This window comes from Liolophura sinensis, chromosome 2 (assembly GCF_032854445.1).
Source record: "Liolophura sinensis isolate JHLJ2023 chromosome 2, CUHK_Ljap_v2, whole genome shotgun sequence".
In the NCBI taxonomy this organism is placed as follows: Eukaryota; Metazoa; Mollusca; class Polyplacophora; order Chitonida; family Chitonidae; genus Liolophura; species Liolophura sinensis.
The window spans coordinates 3245519-3264760 of record NC_088296.1 but is presented as its reverse complement, the minus strand read 5'-3'; the positions used below and the strand labels follow the sequence as shown (position 1 = coordinate 3264760).

Below are 19242 nucleotides of genomic sequence, written 5' to 3'. Positions count from 1 at the left end.
ACCTTAGAAGAGGAAGTTGTATCTTCCTCGCTTAGCGTTCAGCATGAAGGGGATAGTGCAACGACTGGTTGACCCGTATCAGTATAATGGCTCGGGCGGGGCGCCTTTTTTGCCTTTGGGAAGACGTCTCAGTGAAGCAGCACTAGACAAAAGAGTGGTAGAAATGCGTCCTGCAAGAAGGAGGCACATTACATGCACTCTAAGGATTCCTTCATCCTCATATGACAGCAAAAATTGTTAAGTACGACGTTAAACCCCAAGCGCTCACTCACTCACTCACTCACTGTATAATCATAGCTCCTTATGCAGGTAATTTTACCTTTACATGTTTTAACAACACATCTCATGCTTTCATTTCTTATTTCTGTTTAGTTGAAGGGCGAGTGGAACGAGAAGAGATTCAAAATAACATGAGAATAAGGGCGACAACTCCCACAGAGAGATTGCTTTACTTCAACACATTTACCGGCAATGGCGGCAAAACTGTAAGTGGTATAACGGACACGCACTTTACACATGTGTTTCACCGTACTCAAAATTCTTTGGAATGCGATGAAAGTTGGCTTATGAAGGAAGTTAAAACGAACTTCAAACTTCACCAAAGCACATCACAAACAATATGTGATGTAGATGTCTGAAGATTTAATAATACTAGTTCCATTGCAGACCATGGACAGCTTTTCTTCTCGAAGTAGACCCATTTTGGCGGGAAAAACTTATGTCAACGCGTTTTTTAATAAGCTCCAGTCAGTCGATGAGAAAGCAGCTTTGCCTGTTACCCTTGGTCTGATTTACTCTATATTTTACAACAAAACGTGAGTTTTAGGTACACAGATTTTGAAAGTATGTTATATTTGGTAGCAAACACTATTGTTTTACTCAGTTTTTCAAACTTAAAGATTTACTGTGTATCGCATTTTACCTTTCAGATATACACGATCAATGGCGCCCGTATTTTGACTTCCGGTTATATGGCAGACAATGGCATTCTGTACATCATTGACAGAGTTATGTATCCTTTCGGTAGCGAGAAAACTGTGACAGAGTACGACAACAACCCGGATGTTCCCTATCTGTCCTTTACGTGAGTGTACATAAATAATTAAGATGCTTTTTGGAATGCGCATGACAGGGATTTCTATGTATGGGGACCAACAAACACACGTGACTGATCTGTGCCTATGCTAAAGCATTGTAACGGTGACGTCACAGTTGACCTCCCTCGACATTCACTTTGTCTTTTAACATGGAATTCGTGTCAAATGCGTTCTAGATAAACTAGTTGAATATTGCCATAAAAAACAGCATATATCTGTTTTATTAAAGTCAATAATGATTTCAGTCAATACCTCTGCTCAAGTTCACGATGTTGCTGTTGTTTTTCTTCAGCTCTGTGACGGCCCTGCAGGAGATCAACACTCCGCTGTTTCAAGAAGGCGCGGACCCCGGCAACTTCTTCACCGTGTTCTCCCCGAACGATTCGTATACATACCCTATCTCACGGGAGGCTCAACAGAAATTCTACACAAACTGGACCCTCATCAATGACGTAAGCAGTGACGTGGATTAGTCATCAGTGACGTAATATAATGGTTCCATCCGTGCAATAATGTGTTGCAATAAAGATCAGATAAAGATAAAGGTCAGGCAATTGATAACATGTTGAGAAGTTTGCATCATTGATACCGAACGTAGTGAGGCGAGGCCGAAGTCCGATCCGAGCGAAGAGAGGCCTAGAGGTAACGTGTAAGTTAAATTCATTTACCCGTCATATTCTAAGACACGAAAAATATAGCCGCCGAACTGGTTTTTATGATAGCTGCCATGTTGAAAGAATTATGGGAAAAATTCCGCACCAGAATCTAAAAATTATCAGCAATACACGCTTATGATTTTCACTTCCGTATTACACACAATCACCATTACTCTTTTAAACAGCATTTTCTTTCTGGGCCACTTTTAGTCGAAGTTGAGGTAAGAGCCCAAAGGTGAAGACGCGAAAAAGTTCATCGTCGAGGTATCCTAGCAATCTCGTGCGAATCAGCCATCGGCTCAGTCTGTATACTAGCTACAACGGCGTTTCAATTTCACATATCTTGAGTTGAAAGTGAATTGATGTTTTGAAATGCAAAGTTTCACTAGATATTTTACTTAGTATTTATTAGTCGCAAACTAACTGTTCTTTTTCTTTCTTTATTTATTTTTTGTTAAGGTACAGACAGTACACACCATAACGATATAAGTCGTACATAGGCGTCTCATCTCATCGGCCGCCGTAAACCCAAAAAAAATTGTATTGTCGAATTGTTTATTTACTTTTACTATGTCCTGTTGTCAATGACCTTATATTTCGTTCGTAATTTATTTCAACTGCATCACACTGGATTGAGTGTAAAATGAGTAAACAGTTTTCCGAAAGAAGTAGAGACATGGGTGGTCTACATGCAGACCTACAACGAATAATGCATGGTGTAACAATAATGCATGGTGTAGCAATAATGCATGGTGTAGCAAGTGAAGTGTAAATAATGTATTTCAGGCAGGAGGTGAAATACGGTCTGTGAAAGATATTTTACCATCGGCATTTCTACATGTTTACGCCGATCATAATATGTTTAAGTTTTGTCTTGTTTCTATTTTGAATACTTAGATTACAGGTGGTTTTTATAATAAAATATTTACTGAATTTTAATATAATTTCAGACAAATGTGCCGATTTTCTCCCGTCATAATGCTGGCCATTTTATTGGTAAATGAAACCAGATATAGATCCTGGAGAAAACAATTCACCATACTCCCAGATAGCCTACCTGCCACTTTGTATTGTGAATTACATCTCTAAAGCAGTTGCCTACCAATCCAGTCTATTAGAGTCTTCAATTGTTTTCATAGTTCACGTATGCTCTCTGTATTTAAGAATGAATATTAACGTGCAAATTAAGGATAGCACAGTTTTCTGTTGGAGCTACAAACATGGACAGTAATCACCCATATATCAGGCTATAAGACAGAAAAGAGAAAAAGCCACACATGTTTAAGACATAAAACCATCCAGACTGATCTATATAAGAAGTGGCGGCTTAACATGGGTGTTACCGGTATGAGTTCACAGCCTGCAACAAATTCTTATATCAAAGCAAAGGACTATGTTTTCACTAGGTTTATATCATACATGTCATACATCTGCCAGAAATCTAGTATCCCATTTCAAATGACTTCCCTTCCTCTCCGACAGTATGTGGGAAGGTCTGTCGGCAAGCTACAGATTGTCGTGGGTTTCCCCCGGGCTCTGCCTCCCGCCATAATGCTGGCCGCAGTCGTATAAAGGGAAACATTCTTGAGTACGGCGTAAAGATAATATTTTAGTTGTTATTTGCCTTAAAGGGCCTCCTTGGCTCAGTCAGTTAACGCACTAGCGCAGCGTAATGACCTAGGAGTCTCTCACCAATGCGGTTGCTGTGAGTTCAAGTCCAGCTTATGCTGGCTTCCTCTCCGGCTGACGTGGGAAGGTCTCCCAGCGACCTGCGGATGGTCGTGGGTTTCCCCCGGGCTGTGTCCGGTTTCCTCCCACCATAATGCTGGCCGCCGTCGTATAAGTGAAATATTCTTGAGTACGGCGTAAAACACCAAACAAACAAACAAACAACTTTGCCTTAAACTGTATAGACATATTTGAAGGCCTACACACTATGTTCGGTCAGGCTTTGCCTATTTCATATTAGAAGTTTGTGTAAAAATGTTAGGACGTCACAAGAGGCTCAATTTATGTTACGGTTCAATATAAATATATAACCTGTCAGATGATACGGATGACTACATAACAATCAAATAGATAGTCAAAATGATTCCAGAAGAGGAAGAAATAGTTTCTGTTGATGTTCGATTTTCTTAAAGAAATTCTTAACCGTGCATCATAGCAGCAAGTAAATTCGTAAGTGTTTTACAATTTGCGTTTGATGTGTATAACTGTTTACATACTTTGCGATATCGTCCGAATGTAAAGCGTTGTGTGTTTTTTGCTGTTACCAGACTATCAAAGCTCATATTGTTAAGGACAAGGTTTTGTGTCTTCCGGCGGAAGGCAATATACCAGAAGCCATGTCACTGAATGGTCAACTGAAATTCACCAGAAGAGACGGAAAAGGTAAGTGATGACTTTCTTGTTCGTATGGCTATGATATACAGGTATAATCGTAAATGTCGTAAAAAAAAGTATTACAAAGGAGAGTTGTATTTTGCCAGGTGAGAAGAGAAAGGTATGTATAGTGTTTAGTGAGGTCAATCTGGCTAGGATATATACGTATCCAAGGTAATATGGCTCAAACTACATACGTCATTTAGTGATGAAACAGAATTTATTGATTTAATGATTAGAAATATGCGCCGATCTCAAGAATATTTCATTAATACGACAGCGGCCAGCATTATGGTGGGAGGAAAGCGGGCAGAGCCCGCGGAAAATCCACAATTCTCCGCTGGTAGCTAGTAGACCTTCCCACGTACAACAAGAGACGAAGAGAGTGTGAGCTGAACTTGAACTCACAGCGGTCATATTGGTGAGAGGCCCCTGAGTCTTTGTGCTGCCAAGGCACGCTAACCACACAGATAAGGCGGTTCCCTGAACATTTTAGGATAAGGATATTAAATAAAAACATAGTGTTAAGAAAACTAGGTGAACTGGGAATCAGTATAGGTTTCCTATTTTACCGTATAATTTCGTATGTGCCATAAAGTCATATTACAAGTATTTTTTTCTGTCTGCAGTTTACGTGGAAAACAATCGAGTACGGGCGGAGGTCATTATCCCGAATATCCCTCTAAGAAACGGTGTTCTCCACGTCATCGACAATTTGCTCTACTTCATTTATGACACCATTCATCAGAAACTTAGCCAACTCTACGAATCCAGGTAAATTTGACTTCCGCTTTTAAGTTGCTCCAGTGAAAACAGCAGTTTGAGAGTTAGCATAGGAAGGTACTAGTTATGCATTTATGTGAATGAGCAGTGAGCAGTGAGCAGATAGAGTAATACCTGACCTGAGGCCAGAATCCACCGGTTACGGGTGACCGTTTACACACAATCAAAAGAGTCCTTACAGCACTTGTTTTACTCTCTAAGCTGTAGTGTTTTATATTTATTTGAATTGACAGTTAGAATAAAACCCTTGCCAATGTTAAGAAAACAAGAGGCCGTATTTCACCAGTGCCAACAATCACATTGTCGTCGTCGCTCTGGTGTTTACTCTCTATGCGAGTGAGTGAGTCAGTGCTTAGGGTTTAACGTCGTACTTGACAATTTTTCAGTCGTATGACGACGAAGGAATCCTTAGAGCGCATGTAATGTGCCTCCTTGTTGCAGGACGGATTTCCACCACTCTTTTATCTAGTGCTGCTTTCACTGAGACGACTTACCGAAGGCAAGTAAGGGAGGAAGATACACCTTTCATTTTTAAAGTCTTAGGTGTGACTTGGCCCAGGTTTGACCCTGGATCTTCCGTTCGAAAAGCGGACGGTACTCTGTATCCTATAGTATATCTATATGAGCAAACCGTGAGAATAAAATCCTGACTGAGGTATATTGACATGAGGTCGGATTTCACCAGATACGTGCATGTAGGATTTTTCATTAATTAAGGCGTGTCACGTGATACGTTTTCATTCAACAACATACGTCACTCACAAGGGATTTTTGTTTTCTATTAAACATTTTTCCTCCCCTCTTCCCCTTGGAGAGAGGAAAATACTTCATCTCCCCAAAATATCTGCAACAGTCATTCAGGACTGCATTTTATAAGTATAAAATGCTACAACAATGCCAGAGTAGCAACGACATTGTAATATCCCAATTTATTGGATTTATTTATTTATTTGATTGGTGTTTTACGCCGTACTCAAGAATATTTCACTTATACGACTGCGGCCGGCATTATGGTGGGGGGAAACCGGGCATAGCCCGAGGGAAACCCACGACCATCCGCAGGTTGCTGACAGACCTTCTCACTTACGGCCGGAGAGGAAGCCAGCATGAGCTGGACCAATTTATTGGACGTCACCTGCCTAGGATTACTCAAAATGTTGTGTTGTTATCACATTTGGTAAATGGTCCACTATTTAAAATTTAACCTAAATTTAAGCTTTGGTTTGATTTTTATGTTGCAGAACGTTCCTTGCCATTACTGACACAATTCCAGACTTTACGTCACGGTTACGGTCTGAGACGTCAGAAATGACGATATTTGTTCCAGAGACGTCAGCGTTCGCCAAAGTTCCGTCTCGACTCCAGGGGGAGGTGGAAGGAAATATTACCTTGCTGATGTCGGTAGGTGCAGGAAACACACAGGATTCTCTGTGCTGTAGTCTTTATTCTAAACATGGATGCTTGTATTGAAACACTGATGCTTATACATCCGCCTAAGAGAGAGAGACAACCACATCCAGATAAGTGAGAGATAACCACATTCACCTAAGTGAGAGATAATCAAATCCACCTATTTGAGAGATAACCACATCCACCTAAGTGAGATAGCCATATCCACCTATGTGAGAGATAACCACATCCTCCTAAGTGAGAGATAACCACATTCTCCTAGGTGAGAGATAACCACATTCTCCTAAGTGAGAGGTAACCACATTCTCCTAGGTGAGAGTTAACCACATTCTCCTAAGTGAGAGGTAACCACATTCTCCTAGGTGAGAGATAACCACATTCTCCTAAGTGAGAGGTAACCACATTCTCCTAGGTGAGAGATAACCACATCCACCTAAATGAGAAATAGCCACATCCACCTAAGTGAGAGGTAATCACATCCTCCTAAGTGAGAGGTAACCACATTCTCCTAAGTGAGAAATAACCACATCCACCTAAGTGAGAGATAACCACATTCTCCTAGGTGAGAGATAACCACATCCACCTAAGTGAGAGGTAACCACATTCTCCTAGGTGAGAGATAACCACATCCACCTAAGTGAGAGATAACCACATTCTCCTAAGTGAGAGATAACCACATCCACCTAAGTGAGAGATAACCACATTCACCTAGGTGAGAGATAACCACATCCTCCTAAGTGAGAGATAACCACATCCACCTAAGTGAGAGATAACCACATCCTCCTAAGTGAGAGGTAACCACATTCTCCTAGGTGAGAGGTAACCACATCCAGCTAAGTGAGAGATAATCAAATCCACCTAAGTGAGAGATAACCACATCCACCTAAGTGAGAGATAACCACATCCTCCTAAGTGAGAGGTAACCACATTCTCCTAGGTGAGAGGTAACCACATCCAGCTAAGTGAGAGATAGCCAGTAAATGTTACACATCCAGGACTATTGATTCACCACTAAATGGAAGCCATGTTTTACAGCAAAGTAAATCATGCTGCCTTTGGTATAATTAAGACTACAGCATAGAGAGAAAACCAAGAGCAGCGGCGACAGACATATAGCCATACGTCAACCGACAACCGAAAATTGTTTTAACAACATTTGTTGTCTGTTTTGATATAAGACGCATATCGGTAAACTAGAAGTACTTACATTGAAATAATTTGGAACGTACGTTTGTAAAAAGTTTCCAGTCAGTCAAAACTGAGACTGGTAGTATTTTTGTTTGTTTATTTGTTTGCTGGTGGAATTGACGGATTTCCTCAAATTGATAATTGTCGTCTTCTTCTTCCCCTCAGCTGCTGAACTCTCACGTGATCTTGGGCCAGGTGCTGGACATTGACACCCTCCTCAGACTGGAGAACATTACTACCCTTGGGAACCGGACAATTCGAGTCATGAAGATGAACAACGGTAAGTGGCATTTTTTTTGTTTCTTTGCACAGAATGGCTAGAACGTGATTATAGGTATAGAGCTATATGAGACCATACTCAGTTATGGCCCTTGGCCAAGATAGACCTATAGCCAGCTAGGTGTTGTCTACGGAAAGATAGCTCAGTAATATAGCCTACTGAATTTTACCACTGAATTATCTTTTCGTAGGCAACATCCAGATGGCGCTATGCCTATCTTAGTTACGGGCCTTATCCGTGTATTCTTTCCCATTGTTGGCACATTCTTCTAAGGCGTCGCAATCGCAATATGCCCTTGACCCTCTTTAGTTCGGCCGTGACTGAAATTATGTCCTCGCAAGGACAGACGACATGTGGGTTCAAAACCCGGCGTTGAATAGGGAATAGATCTCTCCTCTCTCCCTGAATGGTGACAATAAACGTTCCACGACGCTCACGTGACCGTTTGCAGGGTCTAACCTTCGTTGAAGTAAGGTCTACCTACATGTACGTTATAAGTGAGTAAAATTCGTCAGCATTTTATTCAAGGATTCCGTCAGGTCTTCTACGCCCCCAAACCTCACCGTGTTATCAGTGAAATCTAATAAGTGAACGCGGTTTAAAATTTGAATAAATAAATAAAAAAAAATAAGTTGATTAGTAACAATAGTGGTATAGTTCTGTTATCAGGTTGTTGTTTGTGGCTGATGTAATTACTCGTATAGAGCGCGCGACTGAAAATCCAGGTGCCTTAGGAAGGGAGATCACTCTTAAGTCGAATGTACTGCAACTGTACACGTCGGATGATGTGTAAAATCTTGGCAATATAAGTTTCTCTCATCGATTCCGTGAACAGTAAAGGCATTGTGTGTTCACAGTTATAATATACCTTTATGTTACAAAACTAAATTAAGCTAAGAAGAAGACAACAAATGATATTTTATAACCTTAGTTTTATTCAGCAGAAGGCGCTCTAGTATTCTGACATGCTTAGTTTTATTCGGCAGAAGGCGCTCTAATATTCTGACATGATTAGTTTTATTCGGCAGTAGGCGCTCTAGTATTCTGACATGATTAGTTTTATTCGGCAGAAGGCGCTCTAGTATTCTGACATGATTAGTTTTATTCGGCAGAAGGCGCTCTAGTATCCTGACATGCTTGATAACTCTAAAACAGCCTTTAAGCTGGAACTTTTACAAGGCTGTGGGAGATGCCATGTTAGAGAAACGGGGGAACCCTATAACTCGTCACTTAACCCCTCTCCCCTCCACCACTACCCTCGCACATATGGCTAAAAGGACGGAAACATCTGCATTCTCTTTTTATGGAACTATAACTCCCGCTCGATTGGATAAAATTGACAACATGCATGGCGGCGCTTTTCTGTTAACTTTGGACTGCGACATTCCGGTGATGTAACATTTCAAAACTGTATGTGAGATACTCTATCAAGGCATATATACATTTGATCTAGAGTTGTATTCTCTTTTTAACATTCCGTGGCTCAGTTGGTTAGCGCGCTGGCGCAGCGTAATGACCCAGGAGTCTCTCACCAATGCGGTCGCTGTGTGTTCAAGTCCAGCTTATGCTGGCTTCCTCTCCGGCCGTACGTGGGAAGGTCTGCCAGCAACCTGCGGATGGTCTTTGGTTTCCCCCGGGCTGTGCCCGGTTTCCACCACAATGCTGGCCGCCGTCGTATAAGTGAAATATTCTTGAGTACGGCGTAAAACACCAATCAAAATCAAATCAAATCTTTTTAACATCTTTGGGTTATATTTACTGTGATTCAAACTATTATGATAATGAGTCTATACGTATATTTCTCCACTATATAACTGTGACTCGATCTGCTCCATGCAAGAAGGGAAATCCCAACTTACGAGTAAGCTGTTATTATCATGTGACTGAGCATTGTGCTCTGCGCAAAACAGGAAAACATAACTTACCAGTATACTGTTATCTGCCTCTGTCTCAGGAGTATACTTACAACACAACGGATTGAGAACGCGCGTGACACGTGGAGACATCGGCTGCACCAATGGGGTGGTCCATCTGATCAATGATGTTATGATTGACAGTCATTTGACGGTGTGGGAGAATATTGAGAGTCAGACCCAGTTAAGGTATGTCCTTATTTGGAAGTGAGCGGTTCCCCTGTCGTCACAAAGTCTGACCCTGAGCCATCAGTTATGTTACATGATATATGCAACCGGTTGTGGGAAAGCTATCTGGCGGCAAGTAACAAGATTACTGCTACCATATTTGCAGCCGACCTCTGCCATTCCACGACCCTTTCATCAGTTCTGCCTGTGTATATGACTGATATTTCAAGGTTCCTAGTGACATGCCACAAGCTCGCCAAGAGCACACTTGTAACAGGCTTCTGGCGTTCAGATAACATTCACCCAACCGGAACACTCCAACAGTCTTCTGTTACACTGTATACTGTGGCTGTTTTGTTTCCACGAATCTCCATTTTCTCAACAATATAATTTTCGCAGATAGCGTTGTCTAAATATAAAGCCACCTCTATTTACAAGAAAAGTTGCAAAAGATGATTCTTGTAAAATTTTTATGAAAGTTGACCCTAAGTTTCATGAATGTACTCCGGAATTCTGAGTCCGAAATTTTATGAAAGTTGACCCTAAGTTTTAAAGTATGTGACCCCGGAATTCTATATCCGAATATTTTTTTATGACCGTTAACCCTAGGTTTTAACGAATGTAACCCCTAAATCCCTTGTCCAGACACATATAGGCCTACAACGCTGACTTTTTTTACCATAATCTCCCAGTGGTCGATTATTGACACAGACGTCAGAGGACTATCAACTTACATTCCCTTCTTGAAATACCCAAAGCGATTTTGTACAGTGCATGTGGGCGTGCGCATTATCAAAAGTTGTCCTATATTGTTCCAGCACGGTCTTCGATCTCATGAGAAACCATGTCGATATCAGGACTACTTTGTCGGCGGAGGACGGGAGTTATGTTACTGTCTTCCTTCCGGGGACTTTTTTCCTGAACGAGTTACCAGGCTATTCTCGCGAGATGTTATCCGCCGGTGGGTCACGTGTTCATGAGGTAAGCACAGGATGCTGAATTCGACTATTTTATACATTGTTTTACAGCTGTTTGCATCTTGATCGTGTTTAATTTTTCTAATTGTATTTCTTTCTTTCATACGAATGTTCACACATGATATTATCCAGCCATTCGAAAACAAAACAACACACTTTAGAACTGGACACTGTTAACTGACAAATGTTTCTGAAACTCGGCTTGTATGGGGAATATTGTCATGGTACGGTATGGCGGAGAATCGGCCCCAGAGAAGTACGATAAGAAACTGCAAATTTCAAAGTCTCAACACAGTTCTGTAAATTTCCAATTAAGAAGTATAAATCTTGTTCGAAGCACCCATAAAAGTTATAAAGAAAATTCTACTTAGTAATAACTCGCAAAAATACACTCTGGATCGAGAACGCCAATTTTTTGCGTTCAAACGAGGCATTGCGATTTTAATTTACAGTACGTTCAACGTTAAAGGTCAAGACAGCACCTGGCTAAAACATATTTTAATCGATAACAGGATAATCAAGCTTTCTAAAAAGCATCACCGACTAACATGTAGGACAAAATTGCAATACTTGAATTGAAATGGCTTGTATCAATCCAGGCAGCCATCTTAAGAATTTTATCCAGTCAAACATGTTGTTATCAGATTGCGCGGCTTAAGCTATGACGTAGCCTTTACCCATTCATTACATGAAGTGATATATGATAACACAAAACTACTGCGGAAGACATCATTTTGAGAACGTTTACAACGATTCATGTATCATTTACGGACCATCACAGATGTAAAAGCAGTTGATTTGCAAACCGTGCAATATTCAACGACGGAATCACAAATTATGTCAGACAGCAACACACCGTCTCGGCCCAAATCGCATTCACCTCCCCAGTAGACCGTAGGCCCCGTTAGACAAGCTGTTCAAATTATAAAAATACATTTTTGCCGTTCATGTTAGCGTTTAGTCAGCATACAGTTGCGAAATAACAAATACCAATCAGTGAAACATTCATTAGGGATGTCGAAGGTTTATGGGAAAGAGAAGACGACATCTCATGGGATAATGCTTAAAATTAATTATATCTTATGATATAATTTTTATCTCTGAATTTATTAGAACTGGAGAATTTAAATTATTTCCTTTGACTTTCTTGCATACAAGGGATATTTTTTCTGTTTTCCGCGGTGTCTAGTTCAGCACTGCTCTCATCTTGGGAGCCACCACTGCAAAATTGAAGGATGAAATCCAGCGACAGTCGAATGCCTCACTGGTGCTTAGAATTATTTCCATTTGTTTCAGAACTGAGCATTAATCCAGTTGTACATTGATCCTATTTTAATATTGTAAAGGTTTAATAGGGGTCAGAATTACCGGTACCCGCACAACTCCTCTGGAGGCTACGACCTGCACTAGGAATAGGCCTACTCGGCCGTGCATCTGTTGGCTATTCGTAAACTGTATAAATGACATGTGAACAATTCGAGCAGTGGAAGAAATATCCTTCCAGTATGTCCAGTTTCCGAGAAACTTATTCATCACTTGCTCCTTCATCGCCGATTTCCGCAACTTCAATCTACCATAGGCTACTGCTTAGACTATTATACGAGAAATACATTTGACGTTAGAGAGCTAGACTAAACGTGACGTCACCTTGCTGTCGATAATGGAGACGCACTGAAGCTGTGACAAGATGAAGTTTCGCTAAACTTTTACTTGGTTGAAAAAAAATCTAAAAAAAGTAGTTAATGCCGGTTTAAGATACTTTGAATGGTAGTCATTCAGTCGACGTAAACATTAGTAAAGAGCTGTCTTACACTTTAACCAGAAAAATATCTTGACTGAAACTTTCATGTGCGCATTTCTACGTGCTGTCAAAGTTTCGTTTTGGTTAACGTTTGTCTTCATATGTTAAACATAAACTTTATAATGTCATCATCAGTTTTGTCATATTTTGGCAAGCCTAAAATCAGTATTTCTGCGATTGTCTCTCAGTCATTAGTCATAGTGCAGTGGACTATGAACGAACCTGTTAAGGACAGGTTAAACCTCGAGGAAGAGTTCGAATCTTTGTGGCTATTTTTTTTTTTTTTTTGGAAACATGATTTTGTGTCAGTAAAGATAAAGGCAGTCTTGCATTAAATAAATGTTATCATGAATTAGAGTGGCTAAGCTATGGTGTTATGTTACATTTGACAACTACAGCGGAATCGTACGTGAATCCTGCTTGAGAGCACATGTGGTCCTCTAGCTATCATTAACATCACCATGTTATGCGTAGCGGAAGCATAAGGCCGAACCTTTGTTTTATATTTATTTAATTGATTGGTTCATACGTAAGTACTCAAAAATTTTTCAGAAAGTTACATTTGTGGCGCAGTGATTGTCATAATTCTACAGTATCTAGAGCAAAAATAAAAGATGTTTCAGTGCGACTGAATTCGGCTACAATTTTTAGATTTTTCCTATACATCGCTTCAGTGCCTGTTTGGAGCTTTACAAGTCGCATGCTTGCCATATAACAGGAAAAGAAGGGTAAAACAAAACTGAAAACAGGAGCACGGTGGCCGATTCCCAGCCTTATCATACCAGGGCCCTTTGAAATTGAAGAAAATTTAAGCTTAGTGGATCATAGGAACAGTAAAGCTTGTTCAATTTCTAAAGCTGTTTTTTTTTTTCAGGCTTTAATAGGGCATATAGTTGAAAATGCTTTCATGGGTAGCTCCGATTTTGAAGACGGGGTAGAGAGAAAGATGACGACAAAGAGTGGCAGAAATATACACATCACCAGACGGGGTCACGGTAAGCTGGTATAGTACAGATACGCTTCATAGATAAGCTAAAACCAGGATTCTGAAAGTCTTGGGAGAGCAATATGTACACAAAACTCACCCCCAGTTTTCACTGTGCGATTTTCTACACGTGATTAATGTTCCTCTGTATCAAAAGAGAGTAAAATGTGATTTGTTGTGAACCGTGTGATATTTGGCTAATGAAAATCGACAAAAAGATTGGAATCCATGTGTTTTGATGATAACACACGTGCATTTCTATCATCACTGGTTTTGATGTAAAACAATGGCTTTACAGGTATGGCTCTGGAGTGAGCAGTGTTGAAGCAGTGGTTGAAATTATTGAATAAAAAAGTCATTAATATCTCTTAAAGCGTTTTTCGTCAATATCGGGTGTATCCGCTGTGAGCCTGGATCCCAGCCTGCCCATACTACCTGTCAGCCTCCTGATACTCTGAAAGGGAAGTCGCTACCATTCCTCGTCCAGGGCAGCTTCCGGTTGGGACAGATCATGAACAGATGGATCTCTTGCTTGCACATGACGACCATCTGGCCCAATTGGGAGCTATCTTGCAAGAAGAATGGCAGCGATTTCCCTTTACCGCACATAACAGGTCTCTACCAAGCACTGTTTGCACAAATAGCAAAACTGCAGAGAATGGTAATGAGGATCTTTACACGCACATAACAAGACTCCCAAGCACTGTTCTTTTTCCCCCAGATATATTTAGGCCTATTCCCGTGCCCTGTCGTGCTCTTAAATTAGAAAGCTTCCTTTCATTTTAAATCTTTTACTTTTTCAGATATATTTTGTGAATGGTAGTCACGTGACAGGAAAGGTAACAGTGAGCGACATCTGGTGTTCGAATGGTGTGATACACATCATAGACGGCATGCTTCACATTCCCACACGGAACGCCCTGGATGAGATGAGGCGAAGGGAAGATACCAGGTATTATATTGTGTGTGTCACACTCTTGTGGCAGATATTGTGTGTGTGCCACACTCGGATGGGAAATAGTGTGTGTGTGTGCCACACACGGGTGGCTGATATTGTGTGCGTGCCATACTCTGGTAGCAGACATTGTGTGTGTGCCACACTCGGACTGCAGACATTGTGTGATCCATTGTCAGAAAACCTTTAATTAAAAGAAAAGACAAAAGATAATTACTATGGCATAAGACACGTCATGTATGCGAAGATGCAAATACGATGTCGCATCACTCGTACCCTATAGGCCCCTACGCACATATGGCGTATAAGGGAAAACAGAGTTGGCACGACGTCAGCGGAAAAGGCCTTATTGTTGGGTTTTAGAAACAACTAAAATCCGACTCGTTAAAACTGATATCATGGCAGCACTTTCTATTTTCTCAATATGCGCAATTTACATTTTTTTAAACTGCAATATCTCGGTTGTGCAACATCTAGAAAGTAAAAAGGTTTGCCTTTTAAACTTTATGTGGGATACTTTATGAAGTCATATTGTATATTTTTGACCTAGTTTTGTCTTTTGTTTTTACACGATTCATGGCTAGGCTCGCGGTACTGTCAGTGGTACATTTATTAGTCGACAGTAAAAAGTATGTTACATTCAGCGAAACTCGTTCTCGACGATCTTTTTCTTAAGTTTGTTAAAGAGGTGAGGGAGTGAGGGAATTTGGATATTTGGCGCTTTCTCGTTATAGAGGTTGTTGGACATGAGATATGCAAATTAGTTTTATATTTGCTTTATTGCGTGTTTGTTACATTATGGTCGGCACCCATGCAACAAAATTACCTGTAATATTGTCAATTGTAATTGAAATTGTTAAAGATGTGATCGTTCATTTGATGACAGTCAGGCTTTGTAAGATTCTTCAGAACAAACGAACAAACAAACAGTAGTGTTAATATTATGAATATATAGGGCATCCACCAATCGCACTCTAAGGAATGTAGTGATAGGGTAGAATTTGAAGTTTTGGCTGGTTGTGGCTTTGAGTTTGTCCGTCGAATATAACAAAACTTCTGGAGTACGGTGTTGAACACTAATCAGGCAAGCAACTAAATATATACAGTACGGGTCATAAACAATAATGACGATGTTACCCTTTTCCAGGTTGGCGTCCTTCCTGTTTTCTGCCAGCGCCCAACAGCGCCATCTACTGGAAGGCAACTCTACCACCGTGTCCGTGTTTGTTCCGTCAGATTACGGACTTACCCGAATCCCCGCGTCACGAGCACAACTACTTCGACAAACCCGGAACACCTTGACAAGGTAAGTCGGTACTGGCAAATAGATTTACTTTCAGTGGCAGTGCACAAAAGGTAATTTAGAATTGACAAATGGATGAGAAATTTGAACGATTGCTAACTTAAGACATTCCTAATGGAAATAGGTGTCATTTGTTGCTATGGGACAGGATGAGACGGGTGACCGGTAAATCAATGTCAACAAAAGTTGCCTGTCATTTTTGATATTCATATGATACAGTAAGGCTCTTTTTACCTTTAACGACAAGAGAGCTCGAACTCGAAACTCCTCTCTTCAAACCTGTAACACTTATAACCAGTGATTTAGGTGATCGTGGCGTGGTGTCAGGAGGTTTGATGAAAGGCGGTGATCTCCTCCTTGAATTTCCATCTCCATCCCTCCAAAATTCCTCGTTATGTAAATAAAACAATTCTTTAAATCGGGATCATAAAGCGATCTTAGACTTCAGTAAAAATTTCAATCATCAAACCTGGTATATGCCTTTCCATTATTTAGTTGAAATTTGTTTACAATAACTTACCCAGAATTCGCGTTAACAGGCAATATTTTGACCTTGTTACATAAGAAATAGCAATTTTTAAAGTGATTTGAAATTTTTAACTAAATCTGAATCGCTTTGTGATCCCGGGTCTGAACGTCGTTACGGCAAATATGGTGTTGTTGGCACTTGCACATTTTCGGTGAACAGAATTCTCATAACACAGAAGGAAACAGATCTTTATACATCTGAATTGGCCTGTTGCAGTTTTATTCGAGCACATATAGTTCAGAACCGGGAGATTTACACCAGGGTTATCCCTCCAGTTGGGGAAGTCTTCAGTGCGGAGGAAGGAAAGATACGTATCGCTGTGTCACGTGATAAGCGTAAGTTTGTTGTTGTTTAAGAAATGAATGTGTTTGATGAAATTTTCAAAGAGGTTTATTGATATAGGAATTCAATAATTGAATGTCCAATGGCATAATTTACAAATCCAACCACAGACTTCTGTATATTGTTCAGAGCAAGGGGAATAACCCGTCAAAGATGTCATTAGCGAAACTTCAAAAGTGCACAGTCATGATATGATTAGAAATGGCTGTGAATTATATCTGGAAATGAACATATGTGAATTATTTAATTCTTTCAGCTGAAATTTTGTGGAGTAAAAGGACACAATGGTAGACTGAACATTGATTGTTTGAACCTGCGGCTTTTGACAAGTCATTTCCCCTTACCGTAGGCCTGCGTTAGAGCTGAATTATCGGAGACAGATTTAGCTTCATCCCAATAATTTTATCTATGATCACTGATACACCATTTCTATGAATGGGCAGTTTGTGTCTAACATAAATTTTAAGTTAACCATCATAAAACACTGGAATAAGAAACAACAGAATTTCCAGCTTGGATCTTATCGTTACAGCTGTTGTGCGTAGTTGTGCTGAAAAATTTCTGATTCACTTTCAGTGTATGTGAAGAATGCTGGTGTAAGGGCGTGGTTTACAGTGACTGACATCCCAGTGACCAATGGTGTGATCCACGTGATTGACGGACCCGTCTGGGTTGGCTTATAGAACCGTGGAGGAGGTGCTTATCGCGGAACCGGAAGTGATGTAAGTGGAGCTGAAGGGAGACCGAGAACATGAATGTATAGAAAACCGTCACTTGTTTGGCACAATTTGACTTAACAATTATACTCCTCACAGCCAAAAGGCCTCAGAACAAATGACTTTACAGGTTCGAATCCAACTCTCGCTAGTACTGATGGGGCTCCAAATCAGGTGGTTTCTAAGGTTGTTGGTTTACTCCGGTTCCTCGGTTTCCACCTCCAAGAAATACCGTTAAGATAAGATAACATGTTTGCCCATCTACTGGTGCACAATATGAGAGAAGAGAACAATCCGAGTGCCTTTTCAGCAGGTTGAAAATATTCAGTTACTGGGTGAGAAGAATTAACAGTAGAAAAATGTTTTATTTCAGTGTTGCTGAATGAGATATATTGTGAGATGTTTTCTTTCTTTCTTTCTTTATTTATTTACTTATTTATATGTAGAAATAAACCGAGGTGTTTTCTCATGCTATGTCTGAGTGTATAGAGAATTCGGATAAGACTACTGACTTATGTAAAAATGCTTAACAGTAGCATTAGTAATTGTGCTTTCTCTGTATCTCTCTCTCCAGGCCATTTTACAGCTTTATTTCTCACCTGCCGGTTACCCGAGCAACCATGCACTCAAAACGTCCGGTAACGGTGTTTGCACCTTCTAGCGGATATTTCACCTCCATTCAAACTAAACTCACTACACTCAGAGCCAACGAGGACTTCCAGAGAAAGGTACGAGATGATTCAAAATTTAATGATCAAATGATCAGGATTTTTGCAGAAGATTTCAAATCATGGGCGAGTTCATTGTTGCACAGGTGTATTTGAGAATCTGCATTTTAAAAATCTTGAATCACGCCTTAGCCCATAGGTCTGTGAGAACACGCTTTAGCCTACTGGTTTGCGAGGTCACGCCTTAGCCTAATGGTCTGTGAGAACACGCCTTAGCCTACTGGTTTGCGAGGTCACGCCTTAGCCTAATGGCCTGTGAGAACACGCCTTAGCCTACTGGTTTGCGAGGTCACGCCTTAGCCTAATGGTCTGTGAGAACACGCCTTAGCCTACTGGTTTGCGAGGTCACGCCTTAGCCTAATGGCCTGCGAGGTCACGCCTTAGTCTAATGGTCTGTGAGAACACGCCTTAGCCTACTGGTTTGCGAGGTCACGCCTTAGCCTAATGGGCTGTGAGAACACGCCTTAGCCTACTGGTTTGCGAGGTCACGCCTTAGCCTACTGGTTTGCGAGGTCACGCCTTAGCCTAATGGGCTGTGAGAACACGCCTTAGCCTACTGGTTTGCGAGGTCACGCCTTAGCCTAATGGCCTGTGAGAACACGCCTTAGCCTACTGGTTTGCGAGGTCACGCCTTAGCCTAATGACCTGTGAGAACACGCCTTAGCCTACTGGTTTGCGAGGTCACGCCTTAGCCTAATGGCCTGTGAGAACACGCCTTAGCCTACTGGTCTGTGAGAACACGCCTTTGCCTAATTATCTGTGTTCCCGTTTGGTATAATAGCAGGATAGAAGACCATACCACATGAAAAAGGAATCGTTAGAAATAAAAGGATAATTTTATCAAGACATTTGCAATTTCTTTATTCTTAATCAAGTTTAAGTATTATTTTATTTAATATTAGGATTATTTATAAGGATTATTAATGGAGGAAACAGGGGTACCCGAACAACTAGCTCCGCCATGCACCGGGTAGCTGGACAAACCTTCTCACTCAAAGGCACAGTCCCAAATAATGATGGGATTCAAGT

At 40.7% G+C, this 19242-nt stretch overlaps 1 protein-coding gene and 1 long non-coding RNA gene across 2 annotated transcripts in view; both read left to right on the top strand.

The window, feature by feature from the left end:
• Positions 1-253: 253 nt before the first annotated feature.
• LOC135463005 (fasciclin-1-like) lies at positions 254-14328 on the top strand. Its single transcript, XM_064740326.1, has 11 exons — positions 254-485; positions 930-1084; positions 1390-1549; positions 4030-4144; positions 4765-4909; positions 6160-6319; positions 7682-7796; positions 9751-9898; positions 10696-10858; positions 13530-13650; positions 14015-14328. Exons 1-11 carry the CDS (start codon positions 411-413, stop codon positions 14326-14328), a joined length of 1671 nt encoding a protein of 556 aa, XP_064596396.1. The 5' UTR covers positions 254-410.
• Positions 14329-16644: 2316 nt separating this feature from the next.
• The window catches only part of LOC135463218 (uncharacterized), a 5414-nt gene continuing 2816 nt past the window's right edge, over positions 16645-19242 (top strand). Inside the window, exons 1-3 of the long non-coding RNA XR_010443546.1 lie at positions 16645-16762; positions 17346-17491; positions 18060-18213. This is a non-coding gene — a long non-coding RNA (uncharacterized LOC135463218). The remainder of the gene's footprint in view (positions 16763-17345; positions 17492-18059; positions 18214-19242) is intronic.

Coding starts and splice junctions, on each gene's coding strand:
- LOC135463005 (XM_064740326.1), top strand. CDS start 411: ATGAGAATAAGGGCGACAACTCCCACAGAGAGATTGCTTTACTTCAAC. Junction 6,320..7,681: donor ATATTACCTTGCTGATGTCG/GTAGGTGCAGGA, acceptor TCTTCCCCTCAG/CTGCTGAACTCTCACGTGAT. Junction 7,797..9,750: donor AGTCATGAAGATGAACAACG/GTAAGTGGCATT, acceptor CCTCTGTCTCAG/GAGTATACTTACAACACAAC.